Raw genomic sequence first — 22,121 nt, 5'->3', positions numbered from 1 at the left:
CCACCGCTTAGGTTAGTGGCGATGCCCAGTCGGGCCTTGATGTAATGGAAATTGATTGCACTGCTCCCAGGCTACACTGTCATGACAAGTTATTTTAATGGCACTAAAGCGGGTTTATGTTGAAGTTTAAAACAAGAGAGAGAGAGAGAGAGAGAGAGAGAGAGAGAGAGAGAGAGAGAGAGAGAGAGAGAGAGAGAGAGAGAGAGAGAGAGGCATATTTGCTGCATTGAAATGCTTTTCATTTATTTATGAGTGAGCGCAATGTTTCTCAAGACAAAACCGAACAAAAGACGGCGAGTTTGAAAAAAGGCAGATCGAGAGTCAAATGACAGGGTTGGATGGGTGACGGGGGCTGTGCAGAGCCATTTTCCTGCCAGATCAAGAGCTGGCACCTCGGTGTGCAGTGAGCCATAATAGTTATAACTTAAAGAATGATTTGTGCATTTAGATGTCAGCTCTGTGACAGCACTGTATAGCTCATATACTGTATATAACCCATTAGTGATGCAACAGGGCTGTTTCCCGTCCTCATGTGGAACAAGAACAATACAGAATGAGGCTTTAGCTTGTGATCTGTGATGCTCTGTGCTCCACAGGTGAGGTCACTTCCTGTCAACAAGTCGCAGTCCATTGGAGGTCGTCTGTGGCTTGCTGATTGATTTGCATTATTGGAGGCGACTCGTCTCTTCTTCTGAATTTTCTATCTCCTCCTTCTCTCTCCCCCCCCCCCGCTGCTGCTGTATAATAAACAAAATGATTTACACGATGAGCGAAAGACATACAGGACACGGCGACGAGTGCTTAAGAGCCCCCATTACACGATCAGCTCCTCATTTACTTTAAAGTTTAATGGCATTTTGAGTTTAATGGCATTCGAGATTGCGATGCCTCCGTAATGAATTACGACGGCTCATGCATGAGCTCGTCGGGTAATGTGTTTCTCTCATGTTTTGTCCCGCAGGCCAATTAAAGCTTGCCGTGTGACAGCGTGGCCAAATCAAAAAAGGTCCCTGCACTACTCGACAACTAAATCGGCCAATTAAAATGCAGCACCCGGGCTGAAACAGCCGTCGACAACGCCCTCTTTGTGAGTGAACGTTACCACATATGTGGGATTGGAAGGAGTGCGCGGGCGGTGTTGTGAAAAGTGATCTCCGGCTTTCAGGTAGTGAGCTTGTCATGCTCACCAGTGATGAAGGTATCGAGGCAGGTTTTGTGAACGCGCCCGGCCCTCACCGCGCCGATTTGCCCCTTGCAGGTGTCACCGTCTGCCTCATAACGCGGGTCAGCAGAGCCAACACCTCACTCACAAAACCGCTTGATCATCGGAACTATCCCGGAAATTAACTTTGATGTCGAAATGTCTGTGGGCGAGCGAGTCGGTGAGGGGGTGAGAGGTGGCTGGTCAGCTGCATCTGTGGGCGAAATGTGTTTGCCACATGCGGAGATATGAGAGAGAGAGAGAGAGAGAGAGGACTCACTCGTCTACTTCTAATATTCTTAATTCACATTCCTCTCACATGGAGTTGTGGGCTTATAGAGCTGGATTTAATACATCTCAGCTCCCCCTGTGACAGATCTGGAGCATGTCTAAATTAGATTGTACTTGAGCTATCTCTTACAACACACACAGGGCAGAACCTGTCATTAGCCCTGACCGCCCCCCCCCCCGCTGTAACATCTGTAAGTGTGTTTGACTTTTGTGTCTCCTCACACGTTTTCTCTTATCCTTAATGGATCTGTTTGTACCTAACAAAAAGTCATTTTCTTTGTCTCTGCTGCATCAGGCCCCGTGTCCACCTAGCATCTTTATCAACCGTTTTCAGTGAGGAGAGCGCACACTCAGCGTCTTTATTCCGAGCGCTGCGTATGTAAATGCCCCAGACGTGTTATTTCTTCCCGCTGATGTGCCTTGATATCTTCCTCCGGTGAATAACCGGGCCACTGTTATTCTGAGATGTGAGGATTGGGCCAAAAGATCCTAAATACACTGGACTTTATGTGCACCCATATGTTGTAAATGACATCAGAGTCAACAAGGTAGTCAGGTTACAAGTGGTTCTACCTTTAAACTGACTCTCTCAAGTCTTAAGTCCATTGAGTCGTCAAAATTTGTTCTCACACATTTCTTTCAGGTTTGCTTTAAATGTTAGCATCAGATTATCACGGCCGAACCGACAGTAAAGAAACATTTTAAGTGAGCACCTGGGTTTTTCTACAACAGCTCATATTAAGAGAACTGTACTAACATCTTGAGCTATCAGTGGTTTCACACTTTGTTCATTTCATTGTTCAGTTTCACACTTTGTTCATTTTCTTGCCTTTTAAACTGGCTATACTCTCTAAAGATATCCTCAAACACAAACTTGATTATTATTATGACCAAACATATTTTCATTTTATTTATTTTTTTATTTAACCTTTATTTAACCAGGAAAAAGTCTCAATGAGATTAAAAATCTCTTTTACAAGAGTGTCCTGGCCAAGACAGGCAGTAGCACAATTACAGGGTTTCAGACATAAAACACTTAACAACAATGAACATAAATACAGGAATCACAAAAAGAACCAGCTCATCAGAATCTGTCATAAGTCATGAGCAACAAAGCGATCAAAAAGGGCAATACGAGTTAGCTAAAACATCTACAGACAGCTATTTCTGCCTCCAGATCATTAAGACGACCTTTAAAAACATTCAAGGAAACCAGCTCCCGAAGATTTAAAGTATCTTGCAACCGATTCCAAGAAGAGGGAGCAGCATACTTGAACACCCTTTTTCTTATTTCGGTACGGGCTTTAGGGATGGTTAGAAGGTGTAAATCCTGCGATCAAAGATGGTAACTTCCATTACTTTTTTGAAGTATGTAGCTCTGTAGGTAGGATGGAAGCAGACCGAGAATACCCTTATAAATAAAAATTTGCAAGTGATTTAGTCTACGTGCAGAGAAGGCAGTCCAACCAACCCGAGCATACAAGCAGTGGTGAGTAAGGGCTTTTATATTGGTGATAAACCTCAGTGCCCCATGGTAGACAGTATCCAAAGCATGTAGGCTTTGCGTGGAGGCGTGCATGTAAAGAGCATCGCCATAGTCTAGCACTGACATAAAAGTGGCAGCAACAAGTGTTTTTTTGGCCTTAAATGAAAACCAAGACTTATTTCTAAAATAAAATCCTAATTTTGACTTGAGTTTTTTTTTTTTACCAATTGTTGAATGTGAGGCTTAAAAGAGAGAGAATCATCAATCACAAATCCCAGATATCTGTATTGAGATACAGACTCAATTTCAAAGCCCTGAGAGGTGGTGATAGCAGGAAGGTTCAGTGGCTTTGATTTGGAGTTTGAGAACATCATGAGTTTCGTCTTATCATCATTCAGCACAAGTTTTAAGTCACACAAGGTACATTGTACAGTATTAAAAGCAAGTTGTAGCTGACAAAGGGCCTGATTTGGTGTAGGTGCAGAGCAGTATATCACAGTGTCATCAGCATAAAAGTGGAAATTTGCATTAATAACATTTTGATACAAGACTATTGATATATAAAATGAAGAGTAGTGGTCCCAGGACTGATCCCTGGGGCATGCCTTTGGATAGAAGCTAGAAGTGATGCCTTTTGCCTGCACGCACTGAGATCTTCCAGAAAGGTAGCTGTAGTTGTGCTGTGTTTTTTCCTAAAACCTGACGGAAAGTCAGATAAGATATTGTTTGATAGTAGGAAATATTTCAGTTGTTCACTCACAATGGACTCCAGAACGTTAACCAGGACAGACAATTTGGAGATGGGTCTATAATTGTTTAAAACTGTCGGGTCCCCCCCTTTCAACAAGAGAAGAACAAATGCAGATTTTCATATAAGAGGAATTTTGTTTGTGTCCAGGGAGAGATTAAAAAGATGTGTCAAAGGTTGTGCGATAAAATCAGCTGCCAGCTTTAAAAAGTAAGGTTTTAAGTTGTCAGGACCTGCAGATTTTTATGTATCGAGGAGTTTGAGGGCTTTGAGCACTTCTGAGACTGTAATGACTTGAAAACTGAAGGATTGACTACCTGTAACATGACAGTCAGAAGAAACAGTAGGGGAATTGATATGCCTATTGCTAAAAGAGGACCCAGAGGCTATAAAATGTTCATTAAAGACACCAAGAATTTTGGACTTATCAGTGACTTTAAGTGAGTCCTTAACAATGCATGGAGGAAGCTCAATTCCATTTTTATTTCCAGCCAGGGATTTAATTGTCTTCCAGAATTTCAAGGGATTGTTTAGGTTGCTTGAGATTTCTGTGAGGAAATGATCAGCTTTGGCTTTCCTAATTGCAACTGTGAGAGCATTGTGCATCTGCCTGTAAAGCAGCCAGTTCGAATCCAGACCTGATCTCCTGGCTTTTGCCCATGCTATATTTCGCTTGTGAAGTGAGTTAGATAACTCCATAGTGAACCATACATTATTTTGGCCTTTAACTCTATACTTTCTGAGAGGAGCATGCTTGTCCACAGTTTTTGTGAAACCATCATAAAATAATTTCCATGCACTTTCAACATCAGGAATATAATGCATTTTCTGCCAGTCAAAATTAAACAAGTCATGAAAAAACCCTTGTTCATTAAAATGTTTCATGTCACGCTTTATAATGATGCGTGGCTTGGTTTTGGGGATTTTTGTATTTCTCACTGAGGCAATAACACAATGGTCACTCATGTCATTTGCAAAAACAGAAGTGGTTGTGTATTTATGGGGAGTGTTTGTTAGAATAAGATCTATTAGAGACATTTAAGATTGGGTCTAGTGGGGCTATCGACAATTTGAAAGAGGTTTAGCGAGTCACAGTATGCTTTAAAATCATCAGATACTGGTTTTAACCAGTTCCAGTTAAAATCTCCAATAATGACAATTTCATTCAACTTCAATTCTGTTAAAAGCTGCATCAGGGTGGATAGTGCACTGCTGACAGCTGAAGGTGTCCTATAGCAACCAACAACAGTTATATGGAGAGATTTCGATATCTCAAGATCAAGAGCCAACAATTCTGCTTACTCTCTGACTTGGAGAGAAGCACATTTGCATGAAACTTGCTTTTTATATAAATTGCAATACCCCCTCCCCTTTAGGGCCGGTCAGTCCTAAATATATTATAACCATCGATCCTAATATCCTTGTTCAGAATGGATTTACTCAACCAAGTTTCAGATAGAACAATTACATCAGCATCTGTTGAGTTTGCCCAGATATATGAATCATGTCAATTTTAGCTATTAAACTGCGTACATTCAGATGGATGAAACCAAGACCACACCTTGATTTAAAGTCGGCAGGAGTGTTCAAATTTATAGCAGAATCTGGACCTGGATTGGGTTGCACATTCCCTGAAATCAGCAGCAACAGAACAATAAGACATCTCTGTTTAAGTGATTTGGAGGCGGTATCTTTCTTAGAGTCCTTCAATACAAAATCACAAGCACAGTTTATGGAAATGGTAAAATCGACTCTAAACTTTAAGTGTGAATATGAGTGTGGCTGGTTGTCTGTCTCTACATGTCCGACCTGTGATTGACTGGCAAGCAGTCCATGGTGTACCCCGCCTCTCGCCCAATGACAGCTGGAATTGGATGGATGGATGGATATTTAAAAAATGGATGATTGTTTGAGTCATTAGAGGAAGAGAAATCCATAAAGAAATATTCATATAGATGAGTCGCACCATGCTTTTGCTACCCCTATCATGGTTAGCAGTTTGGATACATGTGAAACCTGAGCTGATATAGTCCTTCTAGTTCTTGAAGCTTTGACTGCAACCCGTAATGATGGCTCCTTAGCCCAAGCTCAAACTGTATAACTGAAAAGTTACAGTAACACCACTCCCACTCCCGCCCCTGAATTTTGCTCAAGGCTCTCTTTTAGAAGGTTACATACACAAGAACCTAAATGCCTTAGCTAGAAGCCTCTTGTGCATTTAGCTTTCCATTGGCTTTCGAAGCATTTCTGTTTTTAACAATCCAAAAAATGAAAAAGAACAAGAAGAGATTGAGACAATCCATCTCTCAGCTAAGCAGCAGTACAGTGTTGGCCTTGCAGCTCCCCTGAGGACAACCGATTCAGTGGGGGGGATTCGCACAAACCAGTGATGTAGGGCACCACAATGGCAAAGCTACCCCTGCTGGCCAAGGCACCAACCGCTGACCTGTTTAAACAGCTGGAACGTTTGGCACTGCCCGCCTCCGGAGATTTGCAGGGCCACTGGCAAAGGGGTTGAGAGGAAGGAAGAGGGGGGAGGGGAGAAGGAAGAGGGGGGGGGGGGAGGCACGGTGGCCGAGCTGGGAGAAGGGATTCATCGCTTGGCAATAGGGGGCCACTGTGAAGAAATGGCACCAAGCAGGAATTAAACAGGCCACTGGCAACAAGCTCAGGAGGAGGAGGAGGGTGGAATAGAGTTCAAGACAAGTAGAAGCAGTTTCTAATGGGGGCTGGCCAGCGTAGGGGGTCACTATAGTTGGCGAGTGCAATGAATGGCTGACCAGGGCAGATAATAAACAGATTGTTGGGACGCCTCTTAGTCAACTGTTTGGTTTTCGTTCAGAGAAAAAAAGAGAGAGTCCCTGTGATTCAGAGGGGGTTCAGTCTGTGTGTTGGGGGCGTTGAAGGTTACTGACTCACACAAGGGAGCACTTAGTAGCTTCCAGCAGCAGTTTAACCAAAACTAAGAAGTCACTGGCAGGAGGTTAAGAGTGACAAGTGGGGTGAATGTAGGAGGTGGGGTTGGTTGGATCTGCAATAAAGGCTCAGAGACGGCCACAATTCACTCAAGTCAACGGCTACAAGAAAATAAAGAAGAACACGTGTAATCGATTTCTTATTAGTGGCTGAATTAGAGCTTGGATGACGTGAAAACATCAGAGACCGAGTGACATATCAATGCCCTCCCAGTGCTGTCGCAGTAGAGCTTGATATCTAAAGCATCATCCTTAAATGTCAGCTTGGATGTCAGCTTGAATCAAAGGGGCGAGACTTCTTGTTGGCATTTTGCTCTACTGCTCAACAATCACACTGCAGAGGAAGACGTTTACCTTTAGAGGGAAGACATTTAAACCATATATACATATTTTTCTAACTGGCTCAAACTGGCTAAAATGTAATTCCAATCCAATTGCAGCTCAGACCGACTGAGAGAACAGCACAACTCAAATGCATTTCTCGACTAAGAAGGATTGAATTTGGATGCTGAGGAAAGAGGCTCCACACACTGCAGCACGTTGTGCTCTGGCAGAGACAGACTGGAGTGGGAGGTTCAACCTGGCTGCTATCTCACGGTCAGAGCCTCTCCTTGTGATGTCACCTGATCAGAATCATGTGCCTGCCGGGTCACGGTGTCATTTGGAGCTCACAATGCCAATGCGAGAGAATGTCAATGACAGCCCCGGTTCATATGTTGGTCCTCAGCCAGAAGGGCTGTATGGAAGGTCAGATGTGTGTGTCTGCGATAAGAAAGGTCGAACTACAGTGAGGTTCCAAAGGCTCATGCTACACCTTCGACACAAGCCTGGCCAAGACTTTCTTTTTCTTTATTTGCTTATGTCACAAACACTTGAGAGGCTTCTATTATTTAAAACGATCATATTCTTGTTTATGGGAGTGCTTAAGCCCACTGGTCTAATCGAACTTTCTGTCCAGAGGTATGCGGAGGCAGATTGAATGAATAATGCAGGAGGTTTGTGCTAAACTCAATGCGCTTTCCAAACGGCATGTTTGAGTCCTGAGTGCCAAGAGCGATGGCGACACAAAACATTTCAAGCACCAGCAATCAAACCTCACAGTGGTTAAAGTCAAAGTCCAATATTTGACTCGCCCGGTTTGTTTGAGTGGAGCGCTTGGACGGGAATCTGTTTGTTCAAGTCCAGTTTGCTTTGATTTGCTCAGAGTGGACTGCAGACAAACGCAGACTGTTTCTGACTGAACCGCAGAGGTCGAGAATAATAACACTTGGCTGCACCTTGTAGCCATTGCATCAACTTCATGCTTAAGAATGCCCTGCAGCGTATAGTATGGATTTTACACACTGGTCACTAACACACAAGGGCGGATAAATTGATGCAATAAACGTAAACTTGAGCAGCTAAGTGGGACTTATTCTTGTGGAAACACGTTGAAAAGTGAAGGTCCTTCACATTATGTAAAATATGTAATTAGATTAACAGCATTTCCAGCATTTTACGTTTGGTTGAAAGTAGAGAAGTAAAGAAAAATGCATGTTTCTTGACTGTTCTATTTCCTTACTAGGCATCAGAAATCAGGCCATGCTGATAAAAATAACATATATAGTTTATGAAGGGAAAATGATAGAATAGGTATATCTAGCTCTAGTGAGTTTACTTCCATTTTTAGCCGATGCATTTGACACATGAACTACATCCAAAAGTGTAGACGTGTGGGCTAAACAGTCACAAACAAATATGTTTCACTCTCTCAAAGGCTGACTTCCCAATCCCAAAGAAAGGCTTACATAGCATAGTTAGAATTTGTATTTCCATGTGGGCAGTCAGATGAAGCATCTCACCAAATCGGTCGGGCCCTTGTTGTTTCTCGAGGCAAATTGCTAAAATTGTATCTCTGAAAGTGTGAGCTGAAGCAACCAGTACACCTCTGAATGTCGAGTTTTTTATCTTTTATTCAGCATCGAGTTTAAACTGAAAAAGACTGAGCTAACTATCAATGAGTTCAGATGATCTGGAGGGGAAGTCGGCTGCTCTAAACCTGCCGGATTCTTGCCCGACATTTAAGAGTTGTGATCTTTCTCTTCCCAAACCCTTTAGAACATTTTAATCCAATTTATAGACATTAAAATCAAATCCGAGACCAAACTCGAATGTTTGACCTGCAGATGCTGCGGCTCATTCTTTTTTAAACCGAGCGTTTAAAGACTTGAAATGCAAAAAGAAATGATTCTGGTTGCTTTTAAAGCTCATAACAGCAGTTGACTGCCAGACAAGCTGACTCACATGGATGATTGGCACTCAGGTTGATGGACTGTAGGTGGCTTGTGTAAGCAATGACAAAGTCCCTTTTCACATGTCCTTATTTAACAGTCCTCTTGTACATGGACAGTGTCAAAAAAACATGAACTGCACAAACACACACAACAGCTACTGTACTGCGCGTCATGAGCAGAATAACCACAAGTTTAGCTTTTGCTGAACAATGTATTGATCGACGAGCAGTGAAATATTCACACAGTCATTCTGCTCTTTGGAGCATCCAAAGGAAAACGTTGAGTTTAACTTTCAAGAATTTCTTCTTTTTGTACGTTGGCGTCAAAGTGAAGAGTGGTCTCGATTGCACGACAATGGACGTAGTAGCACAACAAAAAGATCAAGATCATCTCCGGAGCAGTCCTCCTGAGATGATCTCGATATTTCCAGGAGTGCATATGTGAAAATGACTATATTCTATACTATATAATACACTTCCTACAGAACAGAGTAAATAAAAAAAACTAGTCCACACTACAGATGAGATCTGCGAGATGAGTGATCCTCCACACTAAACAAAGATATTATAATCTGTCCTTGGGAAGCGTTCTGTAGCACAAGAGAACTCGCTTCATTTTTTATTTTATTTTTTCAGCTGGAGGAAGCAACTTGTAAAGTCTTAATTAAAAGATCGTATCGCGACACGCATTTGCTTTTGGAAAAATAGGGAAATAATGGACTTAAAAGACAAGTTTTCTACACGCAGAGCTGAGAAGTAATTCACTGTTCTGGTGGAGCCGGAATGAGAGAGAGAGAGAGGACTTATTTGCCGCGGGGAGAGAATTGGCATTTTTTAATATCAGCTACAACACAATCTCAATAAAGCGACTGTAAAGTGTGCAGAGCATCATTTGGCATAAGATGCTTCGTTTTCTATCTATCCCTCTGCCGTTCGTCTCATTTCAGTCCTCATTACGGCCAACAAAAAAAAAAACACAGTGTAATTAACGCAATCATGATTAATTACAGCACACAGGCTCGGTTTACACATCTGCCTAATTACAACTTTCTTTGTCTTTATTTCCAATGTTCAAGTAAGCAGAACTTGTCACATTAGCCGTGGTTTCTTCTGCCCTCTTCTTCTCTGGTTTTTTCCTGCTCTGACAGCCACGCAAAGTCGACTCGCTGCCATTTAAAAATAAAACATTAACTTTAACAATCCAAAAACTCTCACACATGTTACTCCCACTGCTGCCAAGTCCTCATATAGATCCTGGAGACGGCCATTTTGGGGGCTAACGTGGGCAAAGCGGGAATTGTAGCACTGCCAGAGGCAACCTGCCAAGCTGATTCCCACGGCGATATATATACACTATCTATTGATTGCTCCCAATATATATTTATCGAGGACGTCGGGGGAAGGAAAAAAATCTGTAAATTTATGACAGGTAGAGCTCAAGATGAATCCTCTTTTTAATTACAGAGAAGTACATAGGTACTGCCTGTCGAGTAGTTAAATTTAAAGCGAAGGCAGCAACGCCTGCTGAGAGCGCAGGATGTGGAAGAAAGTGTGTGAATCAATAGAACATTTTTCCTCAAACTCTGCCTCTTAGAAAATCGTCTGTGTCTGTATTAGATTCCGAGGCATATTCACGGCTTTCTGCGTGCGCTCTAACTCCATTATTTCTGTCTGGGCCTTTTCTTTCCTTCAAAAACTCTCCAGCTGACTCTTCTATATACACCATTTTCATCCATTTTCTGTCACATTATTTCCTTTTTTTTTTTTTTTTTTTTTTTAAAACATCGTTTTTGTTGTGTTCATGCTGTAAGAAATCAAATCCCTTCCTGCAGAGGAAAAAGCTTTCCACAATCTTAATGTATTTTTTTTGTAAACAGTTGCAAAAGCAGAAACCTGCATGTTCACACAGTTTAGAGCTTCTGAGCGCAGGACAATCATCTACTCTGTTTATTTTCCCAACAGAGACACTTTTAAGATGAGCTAGGAGGGTGTTTAAGAAAGCAAGTCTTTCTGCTTTTACAGTTTCATCACCGTGTTTTTTATGTGTTTGTCTAATCTTCACCTCTACATTAACTTCTAACAGGAATGTGTGAAATGTTCGATTTCATCTAAAGAACATTAATCATCCAGAATGTTTGATGACCTTCCTATAGAGTTCATCTCGTCATCCTCCAGGAAGGCCAGCTGACATTTAAGTCTTAGTCACCTGTCACAAGTTCCATCAACTGATGTGTGACCCTTTTAAAGAACAGCACTTGACAAGGTGTCGTGTAATCACATGTCATTTATAACCCAGGCAAGAACCAGTGTCATGCAGGCTACACCTACAGAGGCACATATGGAGGAACACATGCATCTGTTGCTATGCAACAAGTCAAAATCATGTGCGACTTGGTTCAAAAATGAAGACTATTTTACCCATAGACAATCTGAAAGAAATATTGAACAGTTTTTATTTGTTTTTATTTTCAATGAAGCCAATTTTGAAGTGCAAAAAAAAACGCAGTTCCCTGAGCGCCCACTAGAGGCTGACTGAAATGAGCGAAGAAATCCCCATTAGGTCTTATATTGTAACAACCAAAATAAACTGGTTCAGAAACATGGATGTTGGTTTCAATACCTCGTTGTATCTGAATTGTATTTGTACATCGTCTACACGGGGTGATTCTTTTTTGATAACATATCTGTTTTTGTGTAAATCTGCATAATTGGGGGCGTGGCTGAGTTGACTGATGCGTGTGTGTGTTGTGGATGTTTGCCTTAACTCTATCTCTTTGTCTGTTTTACGATTGAAAGTGTTGTTGAGATGGCATTTCCCACATCGTTGGGCTTCAAAGCCGCTCCGACAAACCGGTGTGTGACATCAGTGAGGCTACGTCCATATTTTTTCACACAGATAGTAGGTGAGGTGCTGTGAAAAGAATCAGTATTGGACAAACTCGGGAGATTATTCAAAAAAAAAAAAAAAAAAATGCATGCTTAACTTTTTCTATCTTAAAATGTGCTTATTTCCCAGATCTGCTTTCAAAATGAAGCTTTCCTTTCTATTCACAAGCTGTTTTTGAGAATTTGTGAATTTGTGATCCTTTACTGCAAAGTAGCTCATTCATCACCTAACCCTCACTCCCCCTACTAAGAAGTGATTGCATAAGGTGCATGATAGCGTAGCATAAGGCAGGAGAGCTGTCAGCAAAGATGCATGTGCACATGTTAACCCAGCTCACTCTCCTCCTTTAATCTCCCCCATAAAGCATTTTCACACCCATGCAATGACCCAAACTGACCCCCGGTGCCACACACTTTCTCTCTTAAAGAAGCCGCAGCATCTTCACATCAGCTCTCTATTTCCTCGTGTTTTTTTTTTTCTAAGCTCCCACTTTTCCATCCCTCTTCCATAAAGCACTCAAAGCTTCCCCGCTGCTGGACTCTTTCTTCCACCAACCATCGTCTTTCTCTCTGACTCATCCTCATACACCTCTCCCCTGTGGGATATTTTAGGCCAGGCGACTAGAAACACATCACCCTCCCCTCCTCGCCCGCCTCCCACCGTCCTCATCGCCGGGTGAATAACACATTTCTAGGAACGGCTGGACCCCGCTGAGGAGACAGGTGAATAATGAGCGCAGGCCACTCTAATTAACAAGCGACTCATTCTCGGCCACGCATGAGTAGTCGCACATGATCCGTGCACGGACAGTTTTTTGTTCAGCAAATGTTTACAGTGGCCCACAAGGTTCAAAAACGGTGCGGCAGATATAACAAGACATCTCATTACGGCAGGAAATCTCAGTGTGTACAGTATATGACCATTGTGAGTAATTATGTGGAGGGCTTTTGTTTTCCACCGGAGAGCACAGTCACTCAAGCTATTCCCGAAGCCTGCGGTTATATGATTTATGTGATTTCCCCTGAATGCACCGTCCCGTCCTCTGAGCCCTCTCCTATTCAATTGTTTTGATGGATCTTCTGAAACAACACCTTTTTTCAATAAGGAAATCTACCCTTATTGTGTTTTGCTCAGGATTTTCTTTATTGGTATTTTTCAACAAGTATCCTCTGACTGCTGCACCGTTGTTTCTTTAGGGCTCCTTTTTTTTTTTTTTCCGATTGTATATTTCTCTGCGCTTTCCGGGAGTCTCCCACGGCATCGAGCTCATTTTTTAACAAGCAGCATCTTCTCTCAGATGAGAGATTTATCTCTCACACCTCAAAAATATCCATCATAACAAGTGGCTGCGGCTCAACAAAGCAGACAAAGGGTTGGGTTACATTTCCACAGCATATCAGAATGGACAAGAAAGAATTTGATCTGTTTTTTTGTTTTTTTGTGTGTGACTGTTGGTGCCAGGCTTGGGGGTTGCAGTATCTGTATGGTGTTTTCAGTCATTCACAGTGCATGGAGGCCTTCAGCAGCATACCTATAGGTGAAACCAAGGTTACTGCTGCTCGGGCCACACATCAATACATAAAGAAGTGTGTATTAACGTGCAGCACAGCAGTGGTTTGCAGAAGGATTCCTCCGTCTGATGTAGCCTCTGGCTTTGAAAGAGAAACATTTTCAGAACCTGCTTTTCTTTTGAATGGCCAGCTGCTCGTCTCAAAAAGAAGTCCAGTTGTTAGACTCTAGAGGAGAAAATCACCCTACTTCTCACTTTGTCTTACTTCAGTTAAACAGGTTATGGTGTAATCACTAGTAGAGCCGGACCGATTAATCAGCCAGCCAATAATATCGGCTGACATTAGCATATCCAGTGACTATCAGTATCGGCTAATTTGATCTCTGATGTGGCCTATTACTAGATTTATTCACCAGTCAAAAGCACTTAATTTGAATTTCATTGTATTACCCTAGCAGTTGTCTTTCACCAGCAGAGGGTGCTATATAGATGACACAAGCATCATCACTCTCTAGAGTTTTTTGTTTTTTTGGCATTGGCAGAGAAGGTTTTGCAAGTTTTCCATGAAAGCCATGGGTCACTCTCTCCGGGATCTTCCTGTCTCTGCTCCGCTTCACTCAGGCAGATGTTTCAGAGCGACAGCCACACGGTCCTCCTACTTAAACAACAAACCGTTTTACTTAAAACTATAAAGTCCATCTCCCAACAAAGCCCGAGCACAGGAAACAGCATCTTCATTGTTCCTCATGAACGCTGAGCTCCTCTGTGGCCCTGAGTGGTCTGCACATTTTAATGCAGCCACTGCTGTTTTTGAAATCTGTTTGCTGAAGGAACATTTTTTTTTTTTTTTTACCGGTTGTGTTGTGTGGTAATGAAAGCACTTTTTTCCCTCAACTGGGGTCGCATTAAGAATTTACAATGGCCTTTTTTCCACTCGATTGACCTGAATATTTAGCTGAGAAAACGAAAAGTGCATAAGCAAACCAACTAGGGGGCTGGTTGACACCTTTAGGGAAACATCACTTGACTTTACTAAAAAAAAAAAAAAAGGGCCTAATATAAATGTATCCTCTTCGCTTACCTTACAATGTCCTCATAATGTTAAAACCTGGTTTTCACTGGGTTGTAGTGCGTTTAGCTTGCTGGTAATCTCTAAAATAGGTCTGTGTATCCCAGAGAAAGCAGGTCCACTTTTTCAAAACTTGAACTGTCCCTGATTTCTGCTGACTAGTTTCTGTCCCCTTTAAGTGCTCTGCTCTCCCTATCAGAGTCCTCAAGACTTGCTTTGTCTTAAAAATTCAATTTTAGAGCACATCTGCGAATGTAGCAGCTTGACTTGAAATGATATCATAATTAATTCTCGTATTAAACTTCATTTATTAAATTCATTCGATTAAAATTAATTCCAATGGTTTCTAATTGTTGTCTACAATTCTACAATTCATTTAGCAGACGCTTTAATCCAAATACAGTACAGTACAGACCATCAGAGAGTAAGTACAACACAAACAAGGATCGAGACTTAGCGGTCGTCTCTCAGCCAGAAGGTCGAGGCAGTACGATCCCGGACTACAATACAATTGAAGTCTTCTTCCTTATTTTGTTATGATGGACAGAAACAAATCAGAATATATAAACTTTTATCAAATGTTGGCATGGTGAGGTATCTTTTTTTATACCTTCGATTAAATACCTGAAATATTCAAACCATGCCTCTCCGTGTTGAGATGCTCACACGTTTGTTTCTCTCAGCATTTTGGTAGCACTCCTCTCTTCAAGTCATTAAGAATGATTGACACCTTAAGAAAGAAAATCCAGAAAGCAGATCCGTCCAATTTTGAAGCCTACCTTGAAGAAATCAGAAAAAACAAAACGACAAAAAAAAAAGATCTTTTTCATGCGTGTGACTCACAAGGTTTTTCCTCTTAAGTCGCTCGGAAAACGCTTTTCATTAATTTCCTCCTTTGGAACTTACTCTGCGTCTTAACGATCACATGCTCACAAACACACACACACACACACACTTAGAACACCACACACACTACTCCTCTTAATCTATGTCTGCTGAAGTGGTCTTTAATGAGGTGTGAAGAGAGGACCACAACCCTCTCCCTCCTTTTTCATCTCCCCTCTCTCTCTCTTTCTTTCTCGCACCCAAGAGAGAAACCCCGACAGACAGAGCGACAAAGATGCACAGCGAGCGACGGACAGATGTGGTGGAGGGGAGGGGAGGGGAGGGGAGGGGAGGCGATGGGGGAGTTAATGGGAGAGAACGAGGTCTCTTTTTTTTTCCCCCCTCTTTCATTAATCCATCCCCCCATCCATCATCATGTGATCACAGCCGGAGCAGATCACACGGCCTGTGAGGGACACTTTAAAGATTTTCCACACAGCTGATACCTACGTCAGGCTCGCGTGTGTGTGTGTGTGTGCATGCGTGTAATGGGCTTATACAGTCCATGTGTTTGTGTGTAGGGGAGGCAGGTCAGGCTGGATGTGTTTCTCGCCCCTCAGCATAAAAAGCCTGCCCACTCCCTCTCATAATCACCCACCTCAGAATTATAGTTTTGTAGCTGAAGACCAGCCAGCTTCACTCCTGCATCACGCACGGCAGCGTGCGATGGCGTGCCTTCCAGCGACGTGCGATCCCGCTAACGAACGGCGTCTCAGCAGCGCGCCCTTGATTCGGATGAAGGGCAGAATCTCGACGCGAGTTAAACAGACGTCTCCGACTTTGTAAAATTAGATTATGTGGGGAGAGCGAGAGAAGTGCCAGAACTATGATTAGCTTCCAGGTTTGGGATTTCACCTTCAACGGGCTCTACGCGAACCACAAATCAAATCCAGAATCCAAATTTAAATGAGAAATGGCCTCCATGTCCTTCAATAACCATTCCATACAATTTTCTGCAACAAAAAAAATCCATCTCTGCACGCACTTTTAATTATAACTAGGGCCCGACCGATATGAGATTTTTGGGGGCCGATACCGATATCGATAATGGGGAGAGAATAAAATCTGATACCGATATATTGGCCGATATCTTTTTTTAGATCTATGTTCAATCTGTAGAGATAGATATACACATGTATCATTCATGATATATCATGAAGACAAGATGGTCGCTCAACTGGAGGGTGATGATGCTTGTTGTAAAACACATAGCGCCCTCTGCTGGTGAAAGGGAACTGCTAGTGTGATGCAATGAAACTCAAAAGAAATGCTATTTGACTATGCTAATATCGGCTGATATTATCAGCTGGCCGATAAATCGGTCAGGCTCTCATTATAACCTTATAGATTCATACAGTTAGCTTCAATGACATTCTGGAGGTGGGACATCTGAAAGGGAAAAGACAAGACAGGAAGGTCTCGGTTTGAAGGGAGCGTTATGTTAACGGGGCCATTTGTCCGTCGAGAAATGCTTTATCTAAAATCTAAATCAAAGTTTATATCCGAGAGTATCAACACTTCCTGCTTCCTGTTTCCTTACGGTGCAATCGAGATAAGCTTCAAAGAAAGAGTGCCAAGGGGGCGCCGGATAGCCTCGCGGTTATGATAGCCTCTGCTAGTGTTTAGCCCGATGGTCGTGTTAGGGACCAAGCAGTAAGGCACGAGACACAGGAGTCATTTTCAAGTAAAGGTGGGTTTTTTAATTTCACCCAAAAACAGAGAAACCAAGTTTACAAACCAAATTATACGAACCAGGCCGATTTAGATGTCAACTTTAAAATAAACAAGATGAAAAATCAGGTGTGATCTAAAAAAGATAAAATGTATGTAGTTGTTTGGACGAACCACATCAAACAAGGGGTTGACTAAATGGACGCTAAGTTAACTTAAGTACAAAGAAAAATGAACTAAACCCAAATCCCTCCCCCTGTGACATCACATCACATCACATGGTCTGCTCCAGTGAGCTTCAGCATAAGCACTTTGTCTGCCCTTGGCTGAAAAGAACTGAAAAGAAAGAAATCATGATCAGTACAACTGACATGAGTGTTCAGTCTTACAATGTATAAAGTGTGTGCACTGAATGTACAGAATGCAAGACTAGATGTGCTGAACAGCTCATGAGGGGAGAGTGTAGCTGATATACTCCTGTGTGGCTCTGGCCTTCAAGTCATGTATGAGCTTTTACATGAATAACTATGGAGGAATTGTCTCATCTGGTTTGTTAGGCGTGGAGTATAAATGCTCTGCCTTGTTGTTTTCTTTCTGCTGCTTTTATGGTCTTAGTTTGGTGCCTTGGTCTGAAAGCTGGAGTCGATCTTTAATCTCCTCCATGCCTCGTTTTCCTCTATCCACTTTACACGCGAAGCGCCACAGAGCAGCCGGCGTGGAGAACACAAAATGTGCAGGCGCGTCGTATAAATAGCACATGACTAAACCTCTGGGTGAGGAGCCGCTCCGAAAGCTTTTAGGTTCTTTTTCAACCATGCGCCGCATCTCCCATTCTTCTGCTGTGAACATCCTGCCAGCGCGTTGTGTAACTCCAAAAAACTCTATGATGCTCCTGTAGCTCCAGGTGCTACTGGAGGCAGTTACTGAGATCGCTTCTCGATCATACAAAACACACATAAGAGTGGAAGAGAAGACGACACATAGACATACAAACAGAGCTAGAAGTGCGTAACTATCAACATTATACAGTTTGATTTAATTAAAGGAAGAATGTGAGACTTTTCGATCCAGTAGATGTCGCCCTTGAGCGCCAGCATGAAACAGCTTTATACACAAGGCCGTCCCGTCCATGTAAACGAAGCTACCACGACGTAAACCATCCTCGATTCGATCTCAACCTCTCACAAAAAAAAAGAAAAACTTTGCCCAGTATCCCGAGTTGAGCTCAGCGATCGGTACTCGGAGTCAAACAGCGTGCCATTCGTACTGAAACAATCCCCTCCGAGTATTTTCCAAGCGTGCCGGGACAGAAGACCCCTCTCTCTGATGCCACTTTGAAGACTAGAACCAATTAGGGAATCATTATAACGAGGAGCCTCTAAGTGCACGTCTTTTGTTACTCAGCAGCTGTCTAATTGGAGTCGGTGAATTTAAAAAAAACTCTGATCAAATTCAAAGTCAGCACATTGCACATTACATCTCTTTATCCGCTGTTTTGGTTGCATTTGTGCTCCTCCAAGAACTCGATTTCTTCATATTTGCGGTGAAAACGCCGCAAATACTCTCGTCTCCTGCAGCAGCTTTTAACCTCCCCGTGCCCACTGCAGCTGTGAATGTCTTCTACCCTCGGGTGTACTGTAGATGCAGAAATGGTTGACTAGTTCCACAGCTGCTGAATATATACAGTAGAGTCTGTATGCATGTGAAGAGCCGTATCGCTGCTTACACAGTCACTTTTAAAGGACTGAATGGCATTACTATCGAGGCAGCTGCAGCTTTGAAAAGCATGTGCATTGATGTTTGAAGCTTTGAATGGGTAATTCTGAGTTATAGTAATTCATCCCCCCCCCCTCCCTCTCTCTGTCCACTCTTTAAATATTATATTCTGTGTATTTGTTCCCTTTTTTAATGCAGCCTTTTATTGTGCTCTTTAATGAATAAATCATACTTCTACTGTCCACAGGGGGAGACGCATGTGGGATCTAATTTGTGCTCTTCTCTCTCTCTCTCTCTCTCCCTCTCTCCCTGTTTGTCTTCTCACAGCTCCCCTGACAGACAAGCCGCCAAAAATCCTCGTCCCCTCAGAGAGCCAAATGAGCATCATCGAGCTGGCAATAGGTAAGGAGACACGTTTTTGACATGTATTCTGTGGCGCTCGATGACAAGTCTGCTCTCATACACGTTGTGCCAGATGTTAAAATAAGAAATATTCCCTGTTTTCCCTTTTTCCAGAGTGTGTCTCCTTCCTCTTTTCTGATCTTTTCCAGTTTCAGTTCATTGTTGGTGCTGTCTGCAGTTTTTGCAAACTCAGCTTGTCTGCTAGTGATTTCAGGATATTAACCACTTTTTGTTCCTATTTTCATAGCAAGATGATCTTCTTACTTTGGCGTGCTTCGGAGCTAAAACACCTTCAAGGCAGGAGCGAGTCCAGGGGGTTGTCTAGGTTGGGGGGGCATGGGCCCTCCTAGAAATCTGATTGGCCACCCCATGTGCCACCCCAAAAATCCAACCCAACCCTAAACTGTAAATTGGTATTAGCCCCATCAGAGGTGGAATTTAAGTCTGCTTGCAGTCTGTTGAACCACAGCCAAAATAGTTTATTTGAGCCTAAGTCCCGCCTCTTACAAGGCAAGAAGCCAATCATACTCAAGGATTTTTGGGTGGCATGCACAGTGGCCAATTAGATTTCAAAGGGGGCCCGTGCCACCTCTGGACACCCCTCTGGACCCGCCCCTGAGAGGTAGACAAGGCAGATGGGTCGTTGCGACGCTGTGTATGTACACATGGATGATGTGGTGGTGTGAAAACATGGATTGTGGTGAATTTATGCTGTGACAGATTATCGTTCATTTTGTCCATGCGTGCCTTTCTCCTGATTTTATGAGAATAGCACAATTTCAAACATCCTTTTCTACCTGAGAATTTGAAGTGTTTCCTTTGTCCTTTTATATTGATTCATGTTTTGTTTCTTCCCTTTTGTGAATAAACCTTGAGTATTTATCGTAGTGGAAGAAAAACCTGAGGATGAGTCTTTGGACAAGTTTGAAGGAGGAAGTGATTCATCGGATAGTGAACGTCATGTCCACTGCTTGTTGTCCTCCCATCCTATCGAGTGCCTCGTCATTGTGATTACACTGATCCGATCTATTTTAGCTATCTTTTACAGCTCGTGTTTGTTTAGCTGGAATGACTCACCAGTGGATCAAAGTGGTACTTCTGAGAAACCAATCATAATCTCCCTTCACATTACCTTCAGGTTTATGTTAGCAGTACATCCAATGATTGCCTCCCATTCATGCTGCCTAATGCGCCTGCTTTCCGTTTGCTTTACCAGCTTTTGATGCACCAGGGGCTCATGGGAAAAATCCTGCTTTTATTTGGGCGAGTGCTCAGCTGTTGGTGGAACGGAAAATGGGTCATGATGAAGGCTTCTTTTGAAGTCAGTTTGTCACGGACAATGAACACAACGGGCTCGCAGAGGTAAAAGGTGGCAATCAGAAAAAAAAGGCGCAAATCATCGTGGCTTTAAATTGACGTCTCTGGCTCCATCTGATGAAGTGTTTTATCGTGGATGGTGGTGATTTTCAAAATCAATTACCTGACAGCTGAGAGAAGTGGTGATGTTTCAAAGAAATGTGCTGTTTTCTCCTTACTTAAACCATTTTTAGAGGTTGTTATTTCCTGTATTTTTATTCAATTTGCCGTTTTTATTTGCTCCCTAGACTTTTAACCCCTCAGCAAACTGAATCCAATACATTTTTATGTCTTGATTTTGACGTTTCACTAAGCAAAAATGAGTTTTACACAGTTTTACCCTCCTTCTCCACCTTTGCACCCATTGCCACTCCCCAAATTCTGCATCAAAACATTTGATTCCCTGCCTGTTCGTGCCCCTATACCTCGCCCTGTCTTCATGCTCATGTCACCCACAAAAAACCAAGTCAATCTCAGCGCATCCTTCCGGGTGGTTGTGTCAGATTCGGCGCGATTTTAATATCCATTCTCCCATGAAATATAGAAGCGCAAATGGCTTCGGCTGACAGTTAATTAGGCAGGTGAGAAGGGAGAAAGCGGGAGGAGGGGGGAGGGGGGAGGGGGGGGGGGGGGGATCATGGAGGGAGACTTGAGGGATGCACGGAGAACACAGGGTTCTGTAAATGGGTGGCCCCAATTAATCAGCGCACACTTTTTTTGTTGTCTAGTCCGACTCCCTTTCTTGTCCCCTAATGGTTTTGCATTTCCTCGGATGTAATTGATTTAATTTAAGAGGCTCGGTTGAAACATGTTGTGTAAACGCTCTCCTCAGCCCTCCATGTCTTTGCACTGCTCTCTCCGTGGAAGCCATCACATACAGTTTGGGGTCTGTAACTCAGTCTGACAGTTCAATGCGCACTGCTCTCACTTTGTCTTGTGCCGATGTAGAATAATTGACTGCAGTCTAGCCGAGCAGACTAACTGCAGTGTGAGTCTGTTCCTAGTCGAGTGCTAATGTTTACGATTTGTAAACATAGAACCCTTTGACAGCAGACTATTTAATTTCCTTAATGCATGAACATGTTTGTGTTTTTTTCCCTCCTGGCTGAATGCATAGGAAGCATGTGTTCTTGAAGCCAACCCAAAAGTGGATTCAAACCATCCTCCATCCTCAGAGGTGCTTCTTTCTCCTTTATTCTGCTGTCTGCTCTGATTTACTGTTATGCTGTTTTCGATGCAGAGCTGACGTGTCTCTTGCGGCCTCACTCCACTACCTATCCTGACATTTTATTTCGCTCTAGATTGAATTTCTGACCATTGTGGCACTCTGTTTGCGATGCTCATTTTGGGAATGCCCAGCGAGTTCCCTTGTGATCGTGATTGGCTGTTAAAACTCGGAGCCCTTTCGACCGCCTCCTTCCATCGAGATATCACACTTCATCCCCTGACACTTGACATTGCATCAAGTTTTCTGAAATTGAGGCTGAGAGAAGACCAGGTGATGGTGTCTGAGCAATTCACTTTGACGCTCTCACTTGAAGAACACAGAAGGTACACTTCACTTCGTGCTTTTATGCATCCGTACATGTTTGTGTCCAGTTTAGTTCCATTAGACTGAAATACTAACAGTTCAGATTGTGAGTTGCAGGAAA

The 22,121-nt window shown here is 42.8% G+C and overlaps 1 protein-coding gene across 2 annotated transcripts in view; it reads left to right on the top strand.

Moving 5' to 3' along the window:
- LOC109995103 (interleukin-1 receptor accessory protein-like 1) overlaps positions 1–22,121 on the top strand; it is a 222,692-nt gene that overhangs the window by 116,135 nt on the left and 84,436 nt on the right. For both annotated transcript variants that reach the window (XM_065951932.1, XM_020648707.3), the window contains exon 6: positions 19,039–19,113. In XM_065951932.1, coding sequence (XP_065808004.1) covers positions 19,039–19,113 — 75 coding nt within the window. The remainder of the gene's footprint in view (positions 1–19,038; positions 19,114–22,121) is intronic.

This window comes from Labrus bergylta, chromosome 24 (assembly GCF_963930695.1).
Source record: "Labrus bergylta chromosome 24, fLabBer1.1, whole genome shotgun sequence".
Taxonomy (NCBI): domain Eukaryota; kingdom Metazoa; phylum Chordata; class Actinopteri; order Labriformes; family Labridae; genus Labrus; species Labrus bergylta.
The sequence above is the reverse complement of the archived record's forward strand: the minus strand, read 5'-3'. Positions and strand labels throughout refer to the sequence as shown.